This window comes from Aquila chrysaetos, chromosome 19, assembly GCF_900496995.4.
Source record: "Aquila chrysaetos chrysaetos chromosome 19, bAquChr1.4, whole genome shotgun sequence".
NCBI lineage: Eukaryota > Metazoa > Chordata > Aves > Accipitriformes > Accipitridae > Aquila > Aquila chrysaetos.
Window position 1 is genome coordinate 26,329,737 of NC_044022.1, and position 19,634 is coordinate 26,349,370.

General features: G+C 39.4%; 1 protein-coding gene across 7 annotated transcripts in view; it reads right to left on the reverse strand.

Moving 5' to 3' along the window:
* C2CD3 (C2 domain containing 3 centriole elongation regulator) overlaps nucleotides 1-19,634 on the reverse strand; it is a 58,372-nt gene that overhangs the window by 33,795 nt on the left and 4,943 nt on the right. For 6 of the 7 annotated variants that reach the window (XM_030042499.2, XM_030042498.2, XM_030042495.2 and 3 more), the window contains 15 exons: nucleotides 19,229-19,357; nucleotides 17,854-17,998; nucleotides 17,293-17,453; nucleotides 15,824-16,039; nucleotides 15,245-15,357; nucleotides 13,238-13,356; nucleotides 12,129-12,251; nucleotides 9,550-10,017; nucleotides 8,452-8,603; nucleotides 7,025-7,268; nucleotides 6,281-6,464; nucleotides 5,273-5,453; nucleotides 3,461-3,633; nucleotides 2,403-2,523; nucleotides 918-1,186 (listed from right to left, as the gene is read on the reverse strand). In XM_030042499.2, the coding sequence (XP_029898359.1) occupies nucleotides 918-1,186; nucleotides 2,403-2,523; nucleotides 3,461-3,633; nucleotides 5,273-5,453; nucleotides 6,281-6,464; nucleotides 7,025-7,268; nucleotides 8,452-8,603; nucleotides 9,550-10,017; nucleotides 12,129-12,251; nucleotides 13,238-13,356; nucleotides 15,245-15,357; nucleotides 15,824-16,039; nucleotides 17,293-17,453; nucleotides 17,854-17,998; nucleotides 19,229-19,357 (2,798 nt within the window). The remainder of the gene's footprint in view (nucleotides 1-917; nucleotides 1,187-2,402; nucleotides 2,524-3,460; nucleotides 3,634-5,272; nucleotides 5,454-6,280; nucleotides 6,465-7,024; nucleotides 7,269-8,451; nucleotides 8,604-9,549; nucleotides 10,018-12,128; nucleotides 12,252-13,237; nucleotides 13,357-15,244; nucleotides 15,358-15,823; nucleotides 16,040-17,292; nucleotides 17,454-17,853; nucleotides 17,999-19,228; nucleotides 19,358-19,634) is intronic. The other variant, XM_030042497.2, reaches the window with a different exon arrangement.

Consider the following 19,634-nt stretch of genomic DNA (forward strand, 5'->3'; position numbering starts at 1 on the left):
TTGAAAGGAAGCTGTATCGCCTCAACAGCAAATAGCTTAGCTGTCATACTGAAAACACTTTTAACCCATGAAAAAAGGACAAAAGCTAAAAAAAAATTGCCTGGGACATATCAGGCCAAAATCCATGAGAAACAGGGGTGTGAATAAAACCTGTCTGTGGGCATTGATTGCCAGTGCACATTCCTAACAGGATACACGCTCCACCACCACTGAATTTGGAGAAACTTTTAGGGGGTATTTCCACTGATGAACATTAAGTAACCAGTGGGGAGCTAGTGGTCAGTTACCCCTAACAGCATGCCACTCCTGACTCTTCTTCCCCAGGAGTAAAAAACACTGTCATCCTTAGCTCGATTTTGTTTTTAAAATAATTCTACAACATGTTGTTACATTGTAAAACAATCCTGCTTATCTGTCACAGGATCATTGGAGGATTTTAAGGTATCATTTTTCTGAACTACCATTACCTCTCATGAAGTGGAGGCAACAAAGCATGCACATACAAAGGCAGGCTGCTCCAAGAGTCAAGCGCTGTTACTGTTAATTGCATTATCTTTTTATTTAAGAGGTGATCTTAATCTCCTGGAGTCTTAGAAATCTCAACTCTTTGCACAAGGGGAACAGTATCTCCGAAAGCCTTCTCTGAAGACAGTTTAGGTAATTACATCTATTAGCAACTGCACAGAATAGTCCCCGGAAACATTCAAGGTCAGGTTGGACGGGGCTCTGAACAACCTGGTCTAGTGGAAGATGGCCCTGCCCATGGCAGGGGGGTTGGGCTACATGATCTTTGTAAGTCCCTTCCAACCCAAACTGTTCTATGATTCCATGAATAGTCTCTCTTCTAAACCAAAAATTAAGGGGACTGGATCATTCTGCAAGAGCATTCAGCCATTGTAATCACTCATCCTCCTTACCTGACTTGGTGCTCTGATGGTAGATAGAGAAGACGATACTGGCAGACTGCAAGAGTTCCCCCAGACAAGTGGCTTCTCCACTACTTTTCTGAATGATGAGGTTACAAGGAAACTCTATGTGATGCTCGAACTCTGGGCAGAAAGTACAAGCCACAGCTCGTGTGCTGCGTCTCTCTGCCTCAGGTAGGAAGGAGAGGTGGACGGAGACATAAGCATTAACTCCCACACCTGCATAGTACCGGACCGAAGGGTTCTTTTGTGCCACAGCTCTTCATTTAGTATGTAAAAAGAAAAGAAGAAAGAGAATGAATATAATGTACAAGGAATCTAGGAACTAATGCAATTAAAGCAAAGGTTTCAAGTCTTCATGATGAAAAGATGGGACAAAACACTGAATGTTGTAAGTCAAAACAGATGTGGGTTCTGGCCGCGCATTATTTTTCACCATTTTTTTTTCAACTGAACATACTAGGAACAGATACAAAATGGTGAGAGTAACTGTCACAAGGTCCATCACTGGTGGTTGCACTCTTATGATTGTCAGGATCTGAGACCAAAGTGGTTGAGAAAGTACTCAGCACCTTTAAAAATATCCCACACTGTAGAAAAAGTTGTAGGGTAACTTCCCAGAGAACCTGCTCTAGAAGGAAGCAAAAGGTCAAGCCAAATTATTTTTACAGACTAGTACTGACAAGCAAGAGGAGGTGAAATTAACAGGTGGAATTATTTACAAGTAAAACAGAACCAGGTATTACTCAGGTCATACACCTGAAGGATGAAGAGTCTGAGCTCATTCCACTTTCTTTACTTCTCCAAGTACCATACGGTAGTGATCCTCATCTTACAGAATCTACTTGAATTAAGATGGGTCAGGAGCTCAGCAACACTGAGAAAGGGTCAGTGCACTGGTCTAGAATGACAGGAGCCGTCCTCTTATGGAATGGACTCCCTCTCTTCTAGCCCTTCCTTTCTTAATTCTTGAAAATCACATATTGGAAATAAGTTCAGGTGATACCACGCACTTAGGGCAGCAGCCTTCTGGTGAAAAGGAACATGTTTCATTTACTAGTTAGTTTATCAATGTTTCCACAGTGAAATTCAAGAAAACAAATCTCAGCTAGCTTTTAAATAGCATCAGTTAACACCAAGATCCAATGCCCAAATATGTACCATTTCATATCAGCCAATTTTTACATCAGCCTTTGGTGTAGAAAAATGTGGAAATGTAGAAAAATGTGCCCTTACAGTCTCAATCCCGCTGCAGAACAAATGCTACCACACTGTACTGCAGCTTAAAGGACAAAAATAACCACTGATGTTCTTTATAAAGTTATTTTCACTTCTGATCAGAACCCAGTTTGAATCTCTGTCTCTGCAGATGGAAAGTTGGCCAGTTACAATTTGTTCTAATCTAATGTCTCAGTCTGCTGCCTCCAGATAAAGCTATTTTAAAAGAAAAATCTTCCTTTTAGAATTGGGCTTTACCTAGCTGCTGCTTGCAAACCAGCTGCTCTGTGTATTTGTACAGAAAGAGAAACAGCTTGAGGAGTTATTCCTGCTGCTGTTTTCATGGATCGTTGGTATCTCACACTCACATCAAGCAAACCTGAATTAAATAAAGAAAGAAAGGAAAGAAATGGTCAGCTTCTTATAGTTACATCCAATATAATCAATACTTAGTTATACCTCTTAATACAAAACTTACTCTATTCATGCAAAAAAATAATTCCGTATGAAATCCATTGAGATTGACTGTGCAAGATGCTGTACTTCAGCCAGAAGTTACAGCCTGATACAGGAAGCACAGAAGGAAATAAAGGACTGCATCCTGCAACCTGACCTACCGGCAGTCAGATCAGATGGTCTTAATGGCTCCTTCTCATTGGCAAATCTATGGCACAGTAAAATAGGAGAGGCTGTTTAACCCAGCCGCGCCCTCATGTGAGCGTTCATTGTAATACTTTTAAAATAGCCCACTGCAGTATTTCAACACATCTTTTTTATAGCACTGCAGTGACAAAATCTTCAGAGACACAGATTTTCTGGTGCTGCACGTGGCGAACCTTCAAAATAACTGAAGCATACTGAACTCCCTCTCCAGCCCCAGCTTTTTTTAAGGCCAAATTTTCCAAGAAACTGCCTCAGAGTTCCTCAGTGCCCTTCCCAGAGCTGATGTTTGTATCATTTGAAGGAACCACAGTGAACAGAAAGATGTCTCTGCCCACACCACGTACCATAAACAGCCTTTCTTCAGATCTCCCACTCCCTACCTTACACAGGAAACTTAACTACAGACTGTGGCTTATTGGCAACTAAGCAGTTCAATACACAGGGAGGGCTTTTTTAAACTTGTTAGCAGTTTGAGGGTTGCTCATGTTTAATCACTGATTCTTCACTAGGTATGGTGACAGTGAAAGCTGGGAGGAAAAACTCTCATGGTTGGTATCAGTTGCCAACACAAATATGCATTTTTATTTCCCTTGGCAGCAAATACACAGATCTTCACTTTTACACATAAGTGAAAACGCACAAGCCTTCCTTACCTGAAGACTGCAGATGAAATTCCTCTGAGGAATCAGTCCTGGGGACCAATGGAAGATTAAAAGTCTGTAATCCTATCTCTTCACGATGCTGCATAGTCACCATGGCACATAGCCGTGACAAAGGCAAGGTCCCTTTGGCAACCATTTGGTCTCTGACATTTGGGTAATAATACCTGGTAAAACACAAAGAAGCAGCATCAATCGTGCTGTTTTGATGACGACAAAATGATCATCATTTCTCTCACGACTGTACATAAGTCAACTTTGTGTGTCTTCAAACACTAGTTAGTCTCCCAGTAACTAAGGGATAAACTCAAGTAAATGAATTTCCACAGAAAAAAAAACCAGTAAGTGCTCAAGTAGGTAATGCTACAAATGTTCTTTTGCACTAGTCCTAGCAAGTCAACTAGCAGAAACTCTACCAAAAAATTGGCATCCCAAAGAAAAACAAGAGAAGGATCTGGTACCAAATACTCTCTGCTCTCAATTTTCATTAATAGATAAAAATGCTACTTGCAGAACAGATTTGTGGCACCAGTTTGTGAGTGTAAAAAATGACTCTAGACTGCTTCTCACTGTGCTACTTGGCTTCAGACTCATCCTAAAGCAAGTTTTGGCACTCTATCTAATGAACAACAGGTAGATCAGGAGAAAGGCATCCACTGGGTTTTCAGTAGCAGTAACTGAGTAATGTGGTAGTGCTATAGACTCGTGTTTTCCTTTCCATTTTGGGACAAATCCTGAACATTAATTTACTGTTTGAGTCTTGGGTAGAGCACTGCCTGACCAGTAGTCCCAATATCTTGGAATATTACACCTGTTGGTTTCTACATTTTCCCCATACACTTCCAGGGGTAATTCAAGATGCTGGCAGCATCATAGCAAGAACTCTCTGACTTGGAATCTGGCAGTCGGTATCTAATCTCCTTCCTAATTACAAAGATCTGTTGGTAAGCTTTTTCCATTTCAAATATTGCAAACTGGTAAGAGGATGTTTACAGAATTCTTAAAAGGCTTCCAGCTCAGTAATTTGCTCCTTTCACCCAGAACAGCCTAAATTTACCAGCCACTATCAGTGAGTGGTCAGGGCAAGATTAAACCAAAGTCTAGCTGTCCTCAGGAAACTGAGCTAAAGCACATTTTTGAAATGCCAGGTACTAACAATTGGTCACTTCAACTGCTCTGGTCATTACCAAAACTAACGTAAACACATCCAGCATGTAGTAATTCTCACGTGACTTCGCAAATTTTAAATAGCTTGGTTTGCTTACTACAGAATGAACAGATCATTATAATTATGCTTTTCTAAAGCTATCTGTCTTCACGGTCTCTGCTTTCCACTACTAGTAATTAGCTTCAGTTGCCAAAGAAACTACAATTTGAACTTACAAACATTTTATAGTATTTTTCTTTTGTAATCAGTGACTTTTATTAGGGGAATCACCCCCCCCCCCCCAAATGAAATTATACTGCCAGGGTGCTATTAAATAAAATGCTTGGCACATCTGAATTAAAAACCTACTTTTAGATCCCTATGCTGATGACAAAGTGGAAGAAAGCAAAGTAAGAGCACACACTTTTTAAAGAAGTTGTAAGAAGAAAAGTGTAATTAGCACTCTTGGGGGGAGAAAAAAGGCTCACATGTCTTAAATGTAATCTTAAATGCAGATATTAGTCACCAAATGTTGATGAGCTCACCATTTTTTCACTTACTATTAAATATCCATCCCCTAGCTAGAGATATTTCAATACCAGATATGTCTCCATCTGTGTTGCTGTGACATCTACAAAAAATAGGATGTTATTCTGTACCTGCACCAGACTTCAAACTGGATTCCTCCTCCAGCCGCTCCTGGTGCCATAAATGCACTGACCAGGAGTCTCTGGACTGGGACATCAGCAGGAACCAACAAAGAATGATGATGCTCATCATTAAACACGGGATCGGGGACGCACAAAGTGGTTGCTGTGCGAAACGCCTTTAATTTGATGCCTACAAGTCAAGCAGCGTTGGTTAAAAATGGTTGCATTCGCGGGTTTCAACCTTTTCCTGTTTGCAGTCCTTCAGGAGGCAGGACCCAGAGACAATAAGTTAAATCCTCCCGCCAGAAGACTAGCTCTTCTGAGTTTCACTTCACAAATCTTTTACAAACAATTCACACAGTCCCATGAACCTGTGAGCCACAGGCTGAAAATTACTGTGAAAAGTGGCTGGAAGCTGACATAGTCCACAGAGCTGCTATGGAACAATGTTACAGACCATCATTTTTCAGAGGAAATAGATATTAATGATTCAAAGCACTCAAAGACAACATTAAGTCCTTTTCTACAATTGCAATTATTTAAATACTCCTTTATAATCCCAATGATCTAAAACATGCAAGACTTCTCTTGGTGTATCCATGAAAATGAGCATCTTGAAAGGCTTGTGTATGTAAAGCCTTTGTTGAATTTAACTGTATATAATCTTAGTATTCCCTGTGACTCTGTATTTGCATCTTTGCAGGATCAGTTGGTGAACTCTTATAGGATCTTTAACAAAAAGGCACCAAGTGAAGAGATTCAGAACTAGGTATCCTTTTTTGCTGGGAACTTTGCCATCTGCCTCAGTCAAAGCAGGCTTTTAATTTGCTGACACAGAGCAAGTACAGTTGTATGCAGATCTTCTGAGGAAAGCAAGCACTGGCTGCATTATGGAAGCTCAGAGAAATACAAACCCTCTTACTTAAGCAGAGAGAACATTACTAAACAGTATTTAACTAAAGCAATGCTCTAAATAAGCATTTTATGATACTAATAAATATCATAAAACAAACTTACCATCTTCATGCAATTCAGTTCCTTGCAGTGCACCACAACCAGACTCTTGAACTGGGAAATAGTACTGTACATAGCAGTCAGCCTCTCCCCAGACAGTGGACTGTAAGGGAGTGAGCCCTTTCACACTCTCCACATGGATCTCAAACACATGTTCCATCAGGCCTTCCCCTTCTTGGTCTAACTGCTAATAAAACAAAGGAAATCCACGTGGAAAGGATGACTCGTTAGGAAACAGCATACAAGAGGACTGGGAACATAAGATTCTAAGAAGCCTGAGACGGGGCAGAACCACTATCTGCCATTTTCCTCCTAAAGTTCACAGAAACATCAAAAGCCTGATAGCAATTTTTTTTTTCTGCAAAAGCCAAAAAACCACAGCACATAAAAACCATGAAGGTTCCTACATATCCAACGCAAAGGTAGTGGCAAAACCTGTATGGTACAGAATAAGGCTGTGAGAATTAAGATCTTTCTCCAATTTTGGGTTTTTTTTTTTACTGCACTTGTCATGTAGATAGAAGCAATGGATATGCAGGGCAGTAAAAAGGGCAATAATGTCAGACTGGTGAGGGAAAGTGGGTAAGAAAAAAGTAAAAGCAATATAATTCTGCAAAGAACATGATCGTTTATAACAAAATTGGCTACAGCATCAAAAGAGATTGGGGATCACTGGTCTGTTAATGAACACACTGGTAAAATCCTTTTCATGTGTCCCTAACAGCAAGGGAATTTACTGAACAATACCATTGCGGGCTTTGTAGGAGGAGGGTCCAGAGAGTGGGAAGGGCGCTGTGTGACAGGAGGTACCATTCCTTCTTCATTTTTTAGCCTTTGCAGTGCCACTATTTGATCAGCTGACCCCATCGCCAGAATGACCCTCAGGCTTCCACTTCTACTGCCAGTAAAAACATCTATCACAGGCATATAGCTGTCCACAGCAACCACTGGATACTGAGCTTGAAGAAGCAGGTGGTAAATCTTTGGATCTCTAGAACAGATTAAAACAAAACCCCAAAAAAAGACCCAACATGAGAATGAGCCGTCTGAATATGAACATGATCACACAAAGCTCATTTTAGATGGGACTTTCAATGCAGTTAGAAACCAATCTATCTCCATTCCTCAAAAGTCCACCTTAATTACATTAGTCTTCACAAAGCACAGATCTGTGAGCTATTTTCAGCAACAAGAGAGCACAGCTCTCCAAAACCTAACATGGCCTTAGCTATAAGCCAGCCTACAAATCTGTGAGCAAGGTGATGAACTACAACAAGACTCCCATTAATATACTGTAGCCATATGATATTATTATGAGGCAGTTATATGCCTTTGGGAATGGACTTGGGCAGGAAGAAAAGAAGGAACAGGGACAGTCTCCAAGAGAAATGTAGAAACCTCTAATAATACACAGAAGATACACACAAGTAAACTACAGTGGATTACTGAAAAAATATCCAAATGACATACTAATAATTAACAAAGTAGTGGCCAGTCGGTTCCAGCACCATCTGATTTCCACCTATCACTAGTCTGACCAAAATAAAAGGAATTAATTCTTCCCATTAGAAAGAATCTCTTCTGTCCAGTATTTCCATCAATTTAAATTGCTTTAAGCAGGTGTTTTATTGAACAAGAAGCCAAAACACTGAACCAAAAAGAACAAGAGGTCTGGAGAGACCCATCGGATAAGACAATTAAAACATGAACTATTTAGAGACCTTTTAGATACCACAAGCATTATCGTGTGCTGTGCAAACTGACAGCATCCCTAGCAATGGGATCTATGCAGAGCATAATCACTCCATCAGTCGTAACCTTGGACAATCACCAGTGGGAAACCACACTTACTTTTCCCATGCAGTCACTTTGATCTCTTACAGTTTTACTCTTTCACAGGACCACAAGTTAACCTGGCTCCAAGCCTGATGCAGTGCAGTGTCTTTATTTCTCACGGTCTACTTGTATTTCTGTATGAGGACAGTGTAACTTACTTATATACTGCTCAGTGTAGGAAAGGGCCAGAGGAAGCTTGGCAGGACAAAAATGCCCGTTGCTATAAAGTATTATTATGAACCCTTCCACACAAACCGTAGACACCATCCTTCCCTTCTTTCTCTGAGCATCAGTTAGGATATTTCGCAACCCATAAAATATGGAACAAAGATGCTTACTTGAATGAGATGTAAAACTGATGCAGAGGAAGTTTCACTAATCCTAGCAGTCTGTCACAGCCAGGACTTCCCATCTTGTTCCATGCTTCAATAATCATGACATTGTTCTTCAGCCGCTCCAGGTGTTTGGAAGTCAATGAAAAAGGCATCACCTGAAAGAGTTGAATGCAGAATTAGTACACAGAATACACTGGAAGCTATTGCGAAGTACAGAGCATTCTGGTAACGCTACATTATTCCAGTCTATAGAACTGTGCTCTTTAGATATGGAAATTAAAAATTAAATGTATACTTGCCTAACAAGTTTCAGAAAACTGGTAAGCTTGGAAAAGAGCTAGCCAGGAAAAGTAAATGCAATTTAGATAAATTTTAACATAAGATCATATGCTATCTTGAAAAACATTGCCTTTATCTTTAAACACCTGTTTACTAAACAACAAATAAATAATTTCAGACAACTGTTTCAGATGTCTTTTGCTGTGTTTTTACATTTCACTCTTTCAGCTAAAGACTAAGGAGTCTCACAAATCACTAGCTGTTTTTAAAAATAAAACAAATGCATTTGAACATCCTGACATTTCCAAAGGAAATGTCCATAATAAAATTACAAACTCATAACATTATTAAATGCTTGAAATTCTGCTGTTTGCCTGGGGAAGGCTCTGGCCCATATAAGGACAGTACCCCACACTTCTGTGCTCATATAGCCATTGAGAAGAAAAAGAACACTGAGCAATGGAACAAACAAAAAAAATCTACATCTACATATTAGGATGCCGTGAAGATGCCATTAACAATGTGTTTTCTTGCCAAAATGGAAGAAAGGAGAAATCAACTTTTTTTTCAGTTTTGACCTACACTTTTCTGACTATTTTTCTTTTGTACTGCAAAAGTCCCGTTTATTATTTGGATGATTCAAGGAACTGCATTTCAAACTGTGCAATGCAGCCAAAACAATACTGAAAATACCTTTAATATACTGAACAGGGCCAAGAAGAGAAGTTCCTACATATATAAAAGTAACTTAGCTTTGAAATATGTTTGTCAGTGTGGAATAGCACATTTCAATCTGTGTTAAATGGAAGACATGTGACTTGCCTGAGAAAAATTAAAGGCAGGTTGTGTTGTGCCCCATACAACAGTAGATCTTGTTGCCTCCTCAGAGCTGAGCAGCTTGCAGTTTAAATACACATTACAAGAACTGTGGAGTCCATAGTCTTCAGCAACAAAATCCTTTCCTTCAGGCACCATCAACAGCACATGCAGTAACAACCCATCCTCTTCAGATGCAGTTATTTGTGTCATCAGATTACGGGCTACAGAGGTTGGTACAGCCTGGGATGGCTGCATGACGTTTATGCTGGCTGCTCCTTTCTTCTGTGAGTCCTCACCATTGTTAAGTTTCAAGCAGCGAGGGCTTTCTGCATTTACACTCTTCCTGTTGGGCTCCTGGAATTCCAGCCGCGGACTTATTACAGCATGAGCTGGGACTTGCTGCATAGCCATAGCTGACCTGGCAGCGGTGCAGGTGAAGTCTTTGTTGTCAGCTGCAAGCTCTAAGGATACCTGTATTGTGCAAGGCAAAGTGAGCTGATCAGAAGACATGCCCCATACAAAGACAAGAGACTGCAACATAAACTCAGGAAAATGCACGGCATATTTTGTTCAAGAACTGTGTTAGATCATCACCCAGAAGGCTTACCTTTAGACACATGCTGGTTACAAGCTACAACTGTCACTGCAAAATAAACTACATGCAGTTTTATCAAATAAAGCAGTAACTCAAGTACAAAAACATACAATTACAGCCGAATAAAGGAAAAAATTAAAACCAATCACAAAGCTGACTGAAAAACAAACACCTACCTAGCCAAGGTGAAAAGTACTGTGACAAAGTATCATAACTATCATTTGTTCCACTTTGCTACAGCACTTGCTGCTTTCGAACAATTATTAAAAAGAAGTGTTTCTCTCAAAATGTTTTCTTTCACTGCTCTTTCGCTTTTACATTCCCTGCTGATTTTAGCTGTCCCTAACCGCTCTCCCTTCTGTGGGCTCCTTTTTCTCTCCAACAGTCTACATATTCCACTGCATTTGTCGTCTTCTTTTTCTGAGGTTGGGTTTTTTGGCTTTTATTTTTTAACACTCTGTCCTACATTTTAATTGCCTCTTCATGTTGTCAAGATTTGCAAACGAAATAGTTAGATTGGTATGAATGAAAATATGTGTGTGAAAGCAATGAAAGAAACATGAGAACAAAGGTTAAAGGAATTGCAAGTGTTAATTTGCAAGTGTTAATTGCTAGAGCATCATAGATCTGCTGGATTCATTCACATGACAAGACAGCAAGAAGCGGAGGAACAAACTGAAGCCCAGAACATAAGGTAACAGGATAAAGAAAAGGACTGGAGCCATAAAATGCCCAAATAAGGAAAACAAAATAATCAGACTCAAGAATTTTGCCTATAACTTAGGAGGGATGAGACAAGATATTGCGGCAAAAGATCCCAAACAGTACCTACTCCTAAAGTGTATAAAGAACACGTCCAAAGATGAGGAGTTCAAGGCCATCTGTCAGAAAGAACCCAAGAAATGCAAAGTGGACTCAATAGCTGACATCCCTTACCCTCCATGCCCTGGCTAGAATAGCTGGACATACATGTATTTCCGATAGGCAGGTATTACACTGAGCAAGTGAAACCTAAGAGACAGGGCGACGAAAATCAGTTTTCTTTAAGTATTAGCTTCCCCTTCCATAAGTTCTTGCATGGAACTTCAGTTCATTAATTCCCCACAACACCTCCTTCTGCTTTTCTCCTCTCACACCCTGTTCCACTCCATTCTCTCCTCCACAACACACCATTTCTCCTCCTGCCTTCAATTAACTCCTCTCACACCTAACCTCTACATTTTATGTTTCACCCTTATGTGGCTCCTCTACTGGCAGCTCTGCTGAATGGCTTCCCTGGAAGAAGTTTCACAGCCCCTATGACAGAAAACATTGCTCAACCCATGAATTACAAAGTGACAGAAGCAGTCCATGATCATGTTCTCTGGGAATAATTTAGGAGCTCTGAATATAAAATTCCTAAATACTCTCTTAAACCTTCACTTGCTAATCTAGAGAGCTGTTTATCTTCAGAACTGGCATATCTCTCAAATGTGCTATGCAGAACTGTTAATTCTTCTCAATCAGAAGCTGAGCATTAGTAGAAACTTTGGCTGGAGAAGCTAACTCCTGAAGTGACAAGGTGGTACCAATGACAGGGAGCATCAGGCCTCTGTGGCAGGAGAGACCTCAGCTCATGTCACGTGTTGAGCAGGAGCCAAAGCTCCCAGCCCTGAACGTGTGCCACTCAAAATCTGCCTGTAGAGTGGTTTCTGTATCCAAGCCCTAGCTTCTTGACCTTCATTTTACCCTGCAGCCAGAGGAACATCACACAGCAACATCCTTAGACATGCAGGACATATATTCAAAACATTTCTCCAAAACCCAAAGGAAAAAAAGGGTTCATGTTATCCTGTATTGGTCTTACAAACCTTCCTATCTGAGACCTGGCATATTAAAACAATGAGAGAAAAGAAAGAGGAGGAAAAATTTAAAAAAGAGATAATATGCAGCCAAAATTAGTTACAACACGTCATGTAACTCAAACTCCATACGGTAAAACACATACCTTTAGTGGTCCAACTTGTGTCTGATCTCTCTCTTTCTCCACAGGTATTTCACAGCTGACAGCGAGCAACTCAGACTGGATAACCTTGCGTAACTGAAGTGCTGCTGAGCCAACGGCCACTGGCTGAGGGCAGAAAAAGAATCAATTTTGCAAGATTTCTGTCAGGTTTAAAGAACTAAGGGCGTAATATGAAACAAATGGGAAGCCATGGTCAGCCACTCCTCAGTCCTATGCCACTAGTTTTACCAATAGGGATTTGTAGGAAAGTTTCCCTTAGTTTCCCTTAGTTCCAGTTTCAAGTATCACTAGGACACAATAAGGAAAATTCTCCCAGTACCTACAGTAAACAGTTCCAGGATAATGCAAAAATGAACATTCCAAATCCTAGTAACTGAGCAAAATTTCCATACTTTAAGATGCAATTTATTCACCCCTTAAACGAAAAGCTCCCATTAGAACAGATGGGCAGATATCCTTGGTGATGACTAAAACAAAACATAAGCTGAGTTAACACCTCTCACTGACTTCATCACATGCAGATGATTATGCAAATATTTGTACCCAAACAAAAGATATTTTTTTTTCCCCTCCAAATGCACAAGTTACACCACTTTCTCACACCTCATATTACTCCTCTTACCCCAGGCACAGTAATGATATCAACTGCATCCACGTTAACTCGTTCTATATTGCTAAACGAGCTGTGTTATCATTGAAGACTAATGCTTGTAATTGATCCACTATGCTTCAACAGCAAGAGATCAGTTTTAAAGATGAGGGAAGGACAATTTTTTTTGCCTGTCAGTCTCAAACTCAGAAAACCATCTAGTTGGGCAACAAGACTGAACAGCAATTAGTTCAACATCTAGTATCTGCACATAATGTCATTTCCCTTCATAGTATCTGGCAATGGTCGATTAAGAAGTGGCCCAGTCAAGCCACATTACTTTGTTTTGCCTCTGATGGCTGAGATGGCAGCAACTGCAATGAAGCATTGCAGAAGACTTAGAAAAGCCACTGTTGTCTGCATAAGTATTTGGAGGAAACAGAAATGCAAAGAATTTCTTTGCTTTTCAATACACAAAGTATAAACAACTTCTAATAAGTACCTTTTTCTGTGTGCTTTTTCTCATGTAGATTTTAAAAGCAAGGTCAGAGCTCCACCAGTGCTCTATCATTGTTCCACCAAAACGGACAGGGAACACAAACCGCTGCTGAAATTTCACAACTGTAAGGAAGACAGAGACTTGTGAGCTCTTAACTGGATTCAGATCTAACCTGTCTTTTGAGCTTGATCAAGAACAGAGAAATCTTCAGTCTCTGCAGAGAACATGCAGGGTGAGTAGAGACACATGCAGTTCAGAAGGTATGAGGGGAAAGTGATGGCACTTCTGAGAAGGATGGACAAACAGAGAGCATTTGATCTCTGATTCTGGCAGATGTGCAAGCAAGGCTGGGAGCTGAAGGGGGAAGGTCTGCCGCTGGAACCCTCAACAAGAATCTCTCGAGGTTTCAATCTATTAAATTATGTTACAAGTCTGTGGGTAACTTACTACTTTTTTTTTTTATTATTCACAAGAGCAACAAATATTAAAAACTAACTGAATATAAATAAACTTTCCTGTGGAGATTGCTCTGTTGCACACACAATCATTTAATTTTGCATTACTTATTAACACCAAGCCCAAAGTAAACCATTCTTCATTTTCCAAGGCCAAAAAATAGCAGGAGGGCAGCACAACAGAATGAGTACTTTAACAGCATTTAAAGGCTGCAGTTGATACCAAGTCTCTGTCATCCTAGCACGCAGTGAGACTTTCCCTTGTTCAGTGGGAGAACCCTGTCTCATTTTAAGCAATATATTTCAAGACACATCTTGAGAGAGTCAAAGCTGAACTGCAAGAATAATTGCAGGTTCAGGAGAAAAGTAATATCTGCAAGAAAAGACTGAATGAATTGGCATTTAGTCTAGAAAAGAGAAGAACAAGAAGTACAAGAACAGTATCGAAATAGTATGCTTTCTTTGTTCACAATGGATAAAGGAAGTATTCTTGTGATGACAAAAATTCAGGTTAGACATACGGAAGCTTTTCTAACAGGAAGCACAGCACTTCTACAACTTGCCTGGGACGGCTATGGAATTTTTCCCATTGGGCATCTTTAATAAATGAGATAAACAGCTCTCAGGAAAGATAATGGTACAGTGGACTGACTTGACGGCTTCTTCAAATTGTTTTCAGCCCTACCTCTTTTTCTAGGTTCCAAAGAGCTGGAATCTAACCACACAAGACAACGTGCAGGAGGCTGTATTATTTTTGTATTACAAAGAGCTAAGGTTCATAAGAATTAGATGTTTTGTCTGGACACAAATGGAGAATGTACAAGAGAACTGAGAATTACCCCCAGATCTCTCAAGTGCCACCCAGAAAGATGCAAAGCCAATGAATGACCATATGGGAGAGGCATTTGAAAGCGACCCTGGCATTCCAGTTTCTGGGAAGACTGGGCAGAGAGGATCTTGCTCATACAGCATTCTCTGCTCACTGAGGAGAGAAACATTAACATCAATTGTTCTCAGGGATACAAACACTGGTGACTCTCAGTAAAGAGATTAATGTCTACTGATTTGAGCACAGGATGATTTGAGCACAGGACTCAAGATCTCTTGGATCCAGCAGAGTCTCTGAGCTCTTCCAGATATTACATGACATACTTCAACATCTGGAAAAATTATTTATTTGAGGTGTAAGTATCTCTGATATTTCTAAAAGTACTTTATCATCCTCATACTATTGCAGAAAGGATATTGGGTTTATGTTGAAGTGACAGAATGGGCTTACTGACCTGCTATTATGTCCCTAGGAAAAGAAATTTGAAAATCCCAACATGAATACTTCTTGGAAGCCAAAAAAAAAACCACCTCTCTCTTGGCTTCCTTCTCCCTGAGAGGACCATTCCACTACCTGCAGCGAAGCAACTCTGTTGGCAAAGGTGCCCCTAATCGTACTGTATTTTTCAGGCAGCAAAGAAAATACATAGAAAATGCTACTAAATAATTTCTAAGAGATGAAGGAGTCAACAATACTAAATACAAGGGGGAAAAATAATGCTCTTACCGTCATCTCTGATTTTACTTGAAGCTATTCGAATTACTTCTGTTTTTATGGAGACCTGTCTTTTTTCATCCTTGGAGGCTCCCACAGGAAAGTGGTACTCAACAAAGAAGGTACTATGAATGAAAAAGTGAATGGATGATCACAATCCACCAAAAATCTAATGTACATAATGAAACTGAACATAGCAGGCAAGTTTCAGATCCACAATTTATTGTTACTCTATTTTTTTAGGATAATTGAACTACCTATTTTATGAATTCCTTCAACAGATTACATGTATGTCAGATCCTCCTCCAACAAAAACCCCTTTTGTTTCCAATGTACTGCCATGCACAGTGCACATTTGTAACTCCCCAAAATCCCAGAAAAAGCACCGCCTAAAGTGAGCCCGCATCAGGATAAATTATTCACATCTCTAACTTTCAGAAGTCTATGGTATACAATTTCCTGAGAGGAGCAGAGAAATAGGAAGACCTCAGAAGCCTGGAGAGCTTAGGTAAGCTGGACTACACAACAGACCTCAGAGAAAGCTACCTTGAAGGCACAAGTAACAAGCTGGTGAGAAACAATCTCCCTTACCACTTATTAACTGATGCAGGCCTTGGAGGCTTCCCCATTAAACCTTTCTTTCTTGGTGTAATCTGGATGCTCTCAAGAGGGATTTTCAAGCTTTCAATGATGACCCTGGCTAGGTGTATTCGCTCCAGCAATGCCAACCTGTCTGCACTGAAGGATGTGACATGAGCTTCTTCTGTGTGATCTTCTGGAGGAACCGGTGGCCTAGTAGGAGAGCAGCTGAAGAGATAAAACTGAGAATCAGGACTACACAAACATTCTTAACACAACTACATGAAGGGAAAATTGTAGCTTGGTGGGATATTATTTAAAAACTGCTCATGGCTCATTAAAATGCACATTTTTAATGTATTTTTTACAACAAATTTGGTGGTCTCCGTAACAGAAATCTTGTAATATACAATATCTAGGGAACATAATTGGAGAAAAAAAAAAGGCAACAGCGTTTCACATTGTTGGAGTTTTGAAAAAAGCTTACACAGTCTAACTCTTCACTCTTCAAAAGGAAAAGCCTCATTCAATGTCATAAACAAAAAAAGGGAGAAGATACAGTTACACACATGGACAAGTCACTGCTGCAGAGGAACAGCAACAGGATTTTTGTCATAATTTAAAACCTCACTTGCACTTTATTTGTAAGACTTGACTTGTAAGAGGTTTTGTGTTGGTACCTCTGGAGATATGAATTTTATCTGAATGTAAAAATAGCAGTATTTGTAAGAAAAGTTTCAGAAATAATTGTTTGAAGGTGAATTAGAAAAAAGAAGTCATAAAACCTTAATGCTAACTGGTATTGTAGAAGTAAAGCTTGATAACTGGATTTTTAGGGACACAGTTTTATCGGTTCTGTCATGGAAAAAAGGGAACACAGTTTAGATCAGGTCAGAAAAGAAGTTTATTCACTACAGCTGTAGGAGAGAACACAAATCAGCAGAGAAACAGACTCTGCTGATGTGAACTCTGTCCCTGTAAAGCAGATACAAATTTTATACACATAGAGACATTGTGCAAAGACAGATAATAGGATGTGAGTTATTTCACATCTGTTACATACACAAGGCCACAGAACTGCACAAGTCTGCTTTTTTCAGTACAGGGACTAATTTAGCATGAAGATTACACAGAGATTATTGTTTCAGGAGACAGGGCGAGAGTTCAGTTGAGAGGCCCACCCAGGCTTTAGCAATTCTGCTTCCACAGTTCAAAACATTCTTACTAGGCTTATTGCATTTTTTGCAAACTTGTGATTTTAACTAATTGCATCTCAATAGTTTCTTTAACAATATATAGCAATGCCTGGGTGATGCTGATGGCTTATCATTCCCAGCGATGCTATGAAAATTCCCCACCAAAATGGTTATTCAGTGAATTGTGTGATAATAATGGAGCACGATAACATAGTGTGATTCTTGCTAATACTAACTCACAATGAACAAGAAGCTGCAAAACAAGTCACTAATGTAACTATTTACCTGGGTTTAATTTCTGTCACCTTCTGACCCTCATCAAAGGCATTAGAATCCTTCTGTGGATTCATTGGATCAGCTTTCTTGAGAGTTTCTGTCTTGGTTACTTTTTTGGAGGAGTTAACATCATCATCACTGAGGAAATCACTTAAACTGGAATCAGATTTCTGAAACAGAAATAATGCACATAAAATAAAAAGTTAACTACCATTGTCAAGAAAGATACATAATGGTCATAATACATAAAGAAAAAACAACTTGCGGATTGCATAATTCAAAACAATTAAAATTGTATCAAAATCTTTTAGAGGTTTAAAAAAAAAAGTTTTCATGGACTGCCTCAATCCTAGCAATTTCCAAACTCACTGCTTGACTTTGTAGTCCTAATAGAATTCTTTTAATAATATTAATTTTACCCAATGTTCTCACAAGCTTCTGTATGATACTTAATGCTTATTAAGCCTTACTAATACTGAAATCTGTAGCCTTTATTTTTTGATGCAGACTTCTGATTTTCTTCACCTTAGGGGCTACATATTAAGCACCTTCCTTTTGATCTCAACTTACAGGAGCTGTGTAAAAAAGACTCTCTAGCAGACTCTGGTCATAATGCGGATCATTGAGTTCACTGTCATACACCTCACTCCCGAGAGAGAGAGAATCCAAAATGGAACCTGACTGATCCCAGAAATGCACAGGAGATAAATCAGCACTGTGGACACAAAAGAAAGAAACATAACTTAGTGTTGCAAGTTCTGCAGTCAATGTCTTATGAATTCTGACAATACTGTCTATTCTATACTGGATTTGGGCTATATTGGCTCCAGATACAGCCAAATTGTGCTTACACAGCGCTGTACCCAACCTAACACGTGTCTGTGACCTGATGGGTTATCTTGTGATAACATCTCTGGACCCAATGTGAAAAAAGTGCGTGTGAATATATATCCATAGAATTGCAGAACAGCTGAGGTTGGAAGGGACCTCTGGACATCATCTAGTCCAACCCCTGCTCAAAGGCAGAGGATGCAAATAAGAAAACTGTCCAGTCGGATTTTGAGTATCTCCAAAGCTGGAGATTCCACAACCTCTTTGGGCAACCCATTCCAGGCGTTGATGACTTTCATCGTAAAATATATCTATTAATATCTACCTATAATTTTTATCCATAAGTACTTTATAACTTTTGTAATGCTTTAAGATACCAGTAATACTTAAGGACAGTTTACTTTAATAAAAAATAAATACAAGCTATATCTGAGTAGGTAAATACAAGTATCTTTAGAACATCATTGGAAAAAGTTGGGTTTTGTTTGGTTTAAGGGTTTTTCTATCTGTGCTGCGAGTTCAAAACCATTTTATGGTCTGCAAACACTTCAGTGTCATCCAGTGATAAACCACAGGGAAAAAATAAGTGCAGGGCACAAAACATATGATCTGAAATTTTGAACCATATCCAACACAGAGGCTGTATGCTTCATACCCCTGATTTGGATAAAGACATTCATACTCTTACTACTCCTCACAAAATGAGAGAAAAAGGTCAAGTTAATATTTGGAGAAAGATTAAAAATAACTATTGGTTCTCACTATTTTTAATTTACAGATCGCAAGTTCTTCAAAGAAACATTGTATTTGTTTTATGTACTTCTTAACATTTTAGGGCACAACAGTTACAACTATTTAATAAGTTATTCTTATCAAAGATTGTGGTTACTCTTTCTGACATAATTTTTACATCAAGGTACTTGGAGCTGTCTAGGTTGTCATACATTAAAGTTGAGTGCAAGCTGAGGTATAAAACACCTCCATCTCTTGCACATATGATTCGCTGGTTACATTTCCAGAAATGTGCAGAACTTGAAGAGTCCAGAGGCATTTTTCAGTATAAAGTGCTCAAATAAGGACAATTTTGCAGTAACCCCCAGTGCATTACACTCACCTGCCCAATAGTAACTGTATTGCTCTCTCTTCAGAGTTTAGCTCAAACTGCTGACCTGAAACTTCAGATGTGAAGAGATGGGGATCTTCAGGAGTGGGCACAAAATTTGCCTTCAAGCCTTTTGGGCTCCTGGATAACAGCGATTGCAGCAGAGACAGCAGTAAAAGGAAAAATAAAGATATTAAGGCACGTTCAAGATTAATCCATCAAGGATAAAAATCAAAGGTTATGTACAGGCTTCTCCAGTTTGCAGCTTAATCTCTAGATACACAAAAACTTTCTGCAACCCTGCAGTCTGCTGCAAGTCACATCCAAAATCTTATACTTTACAATGTGTCACAGAATCATAGAAACATTTAGGTTGGATAAGACCTTCAAGATCATTGAGCCCAACCGTAAAGGTTGG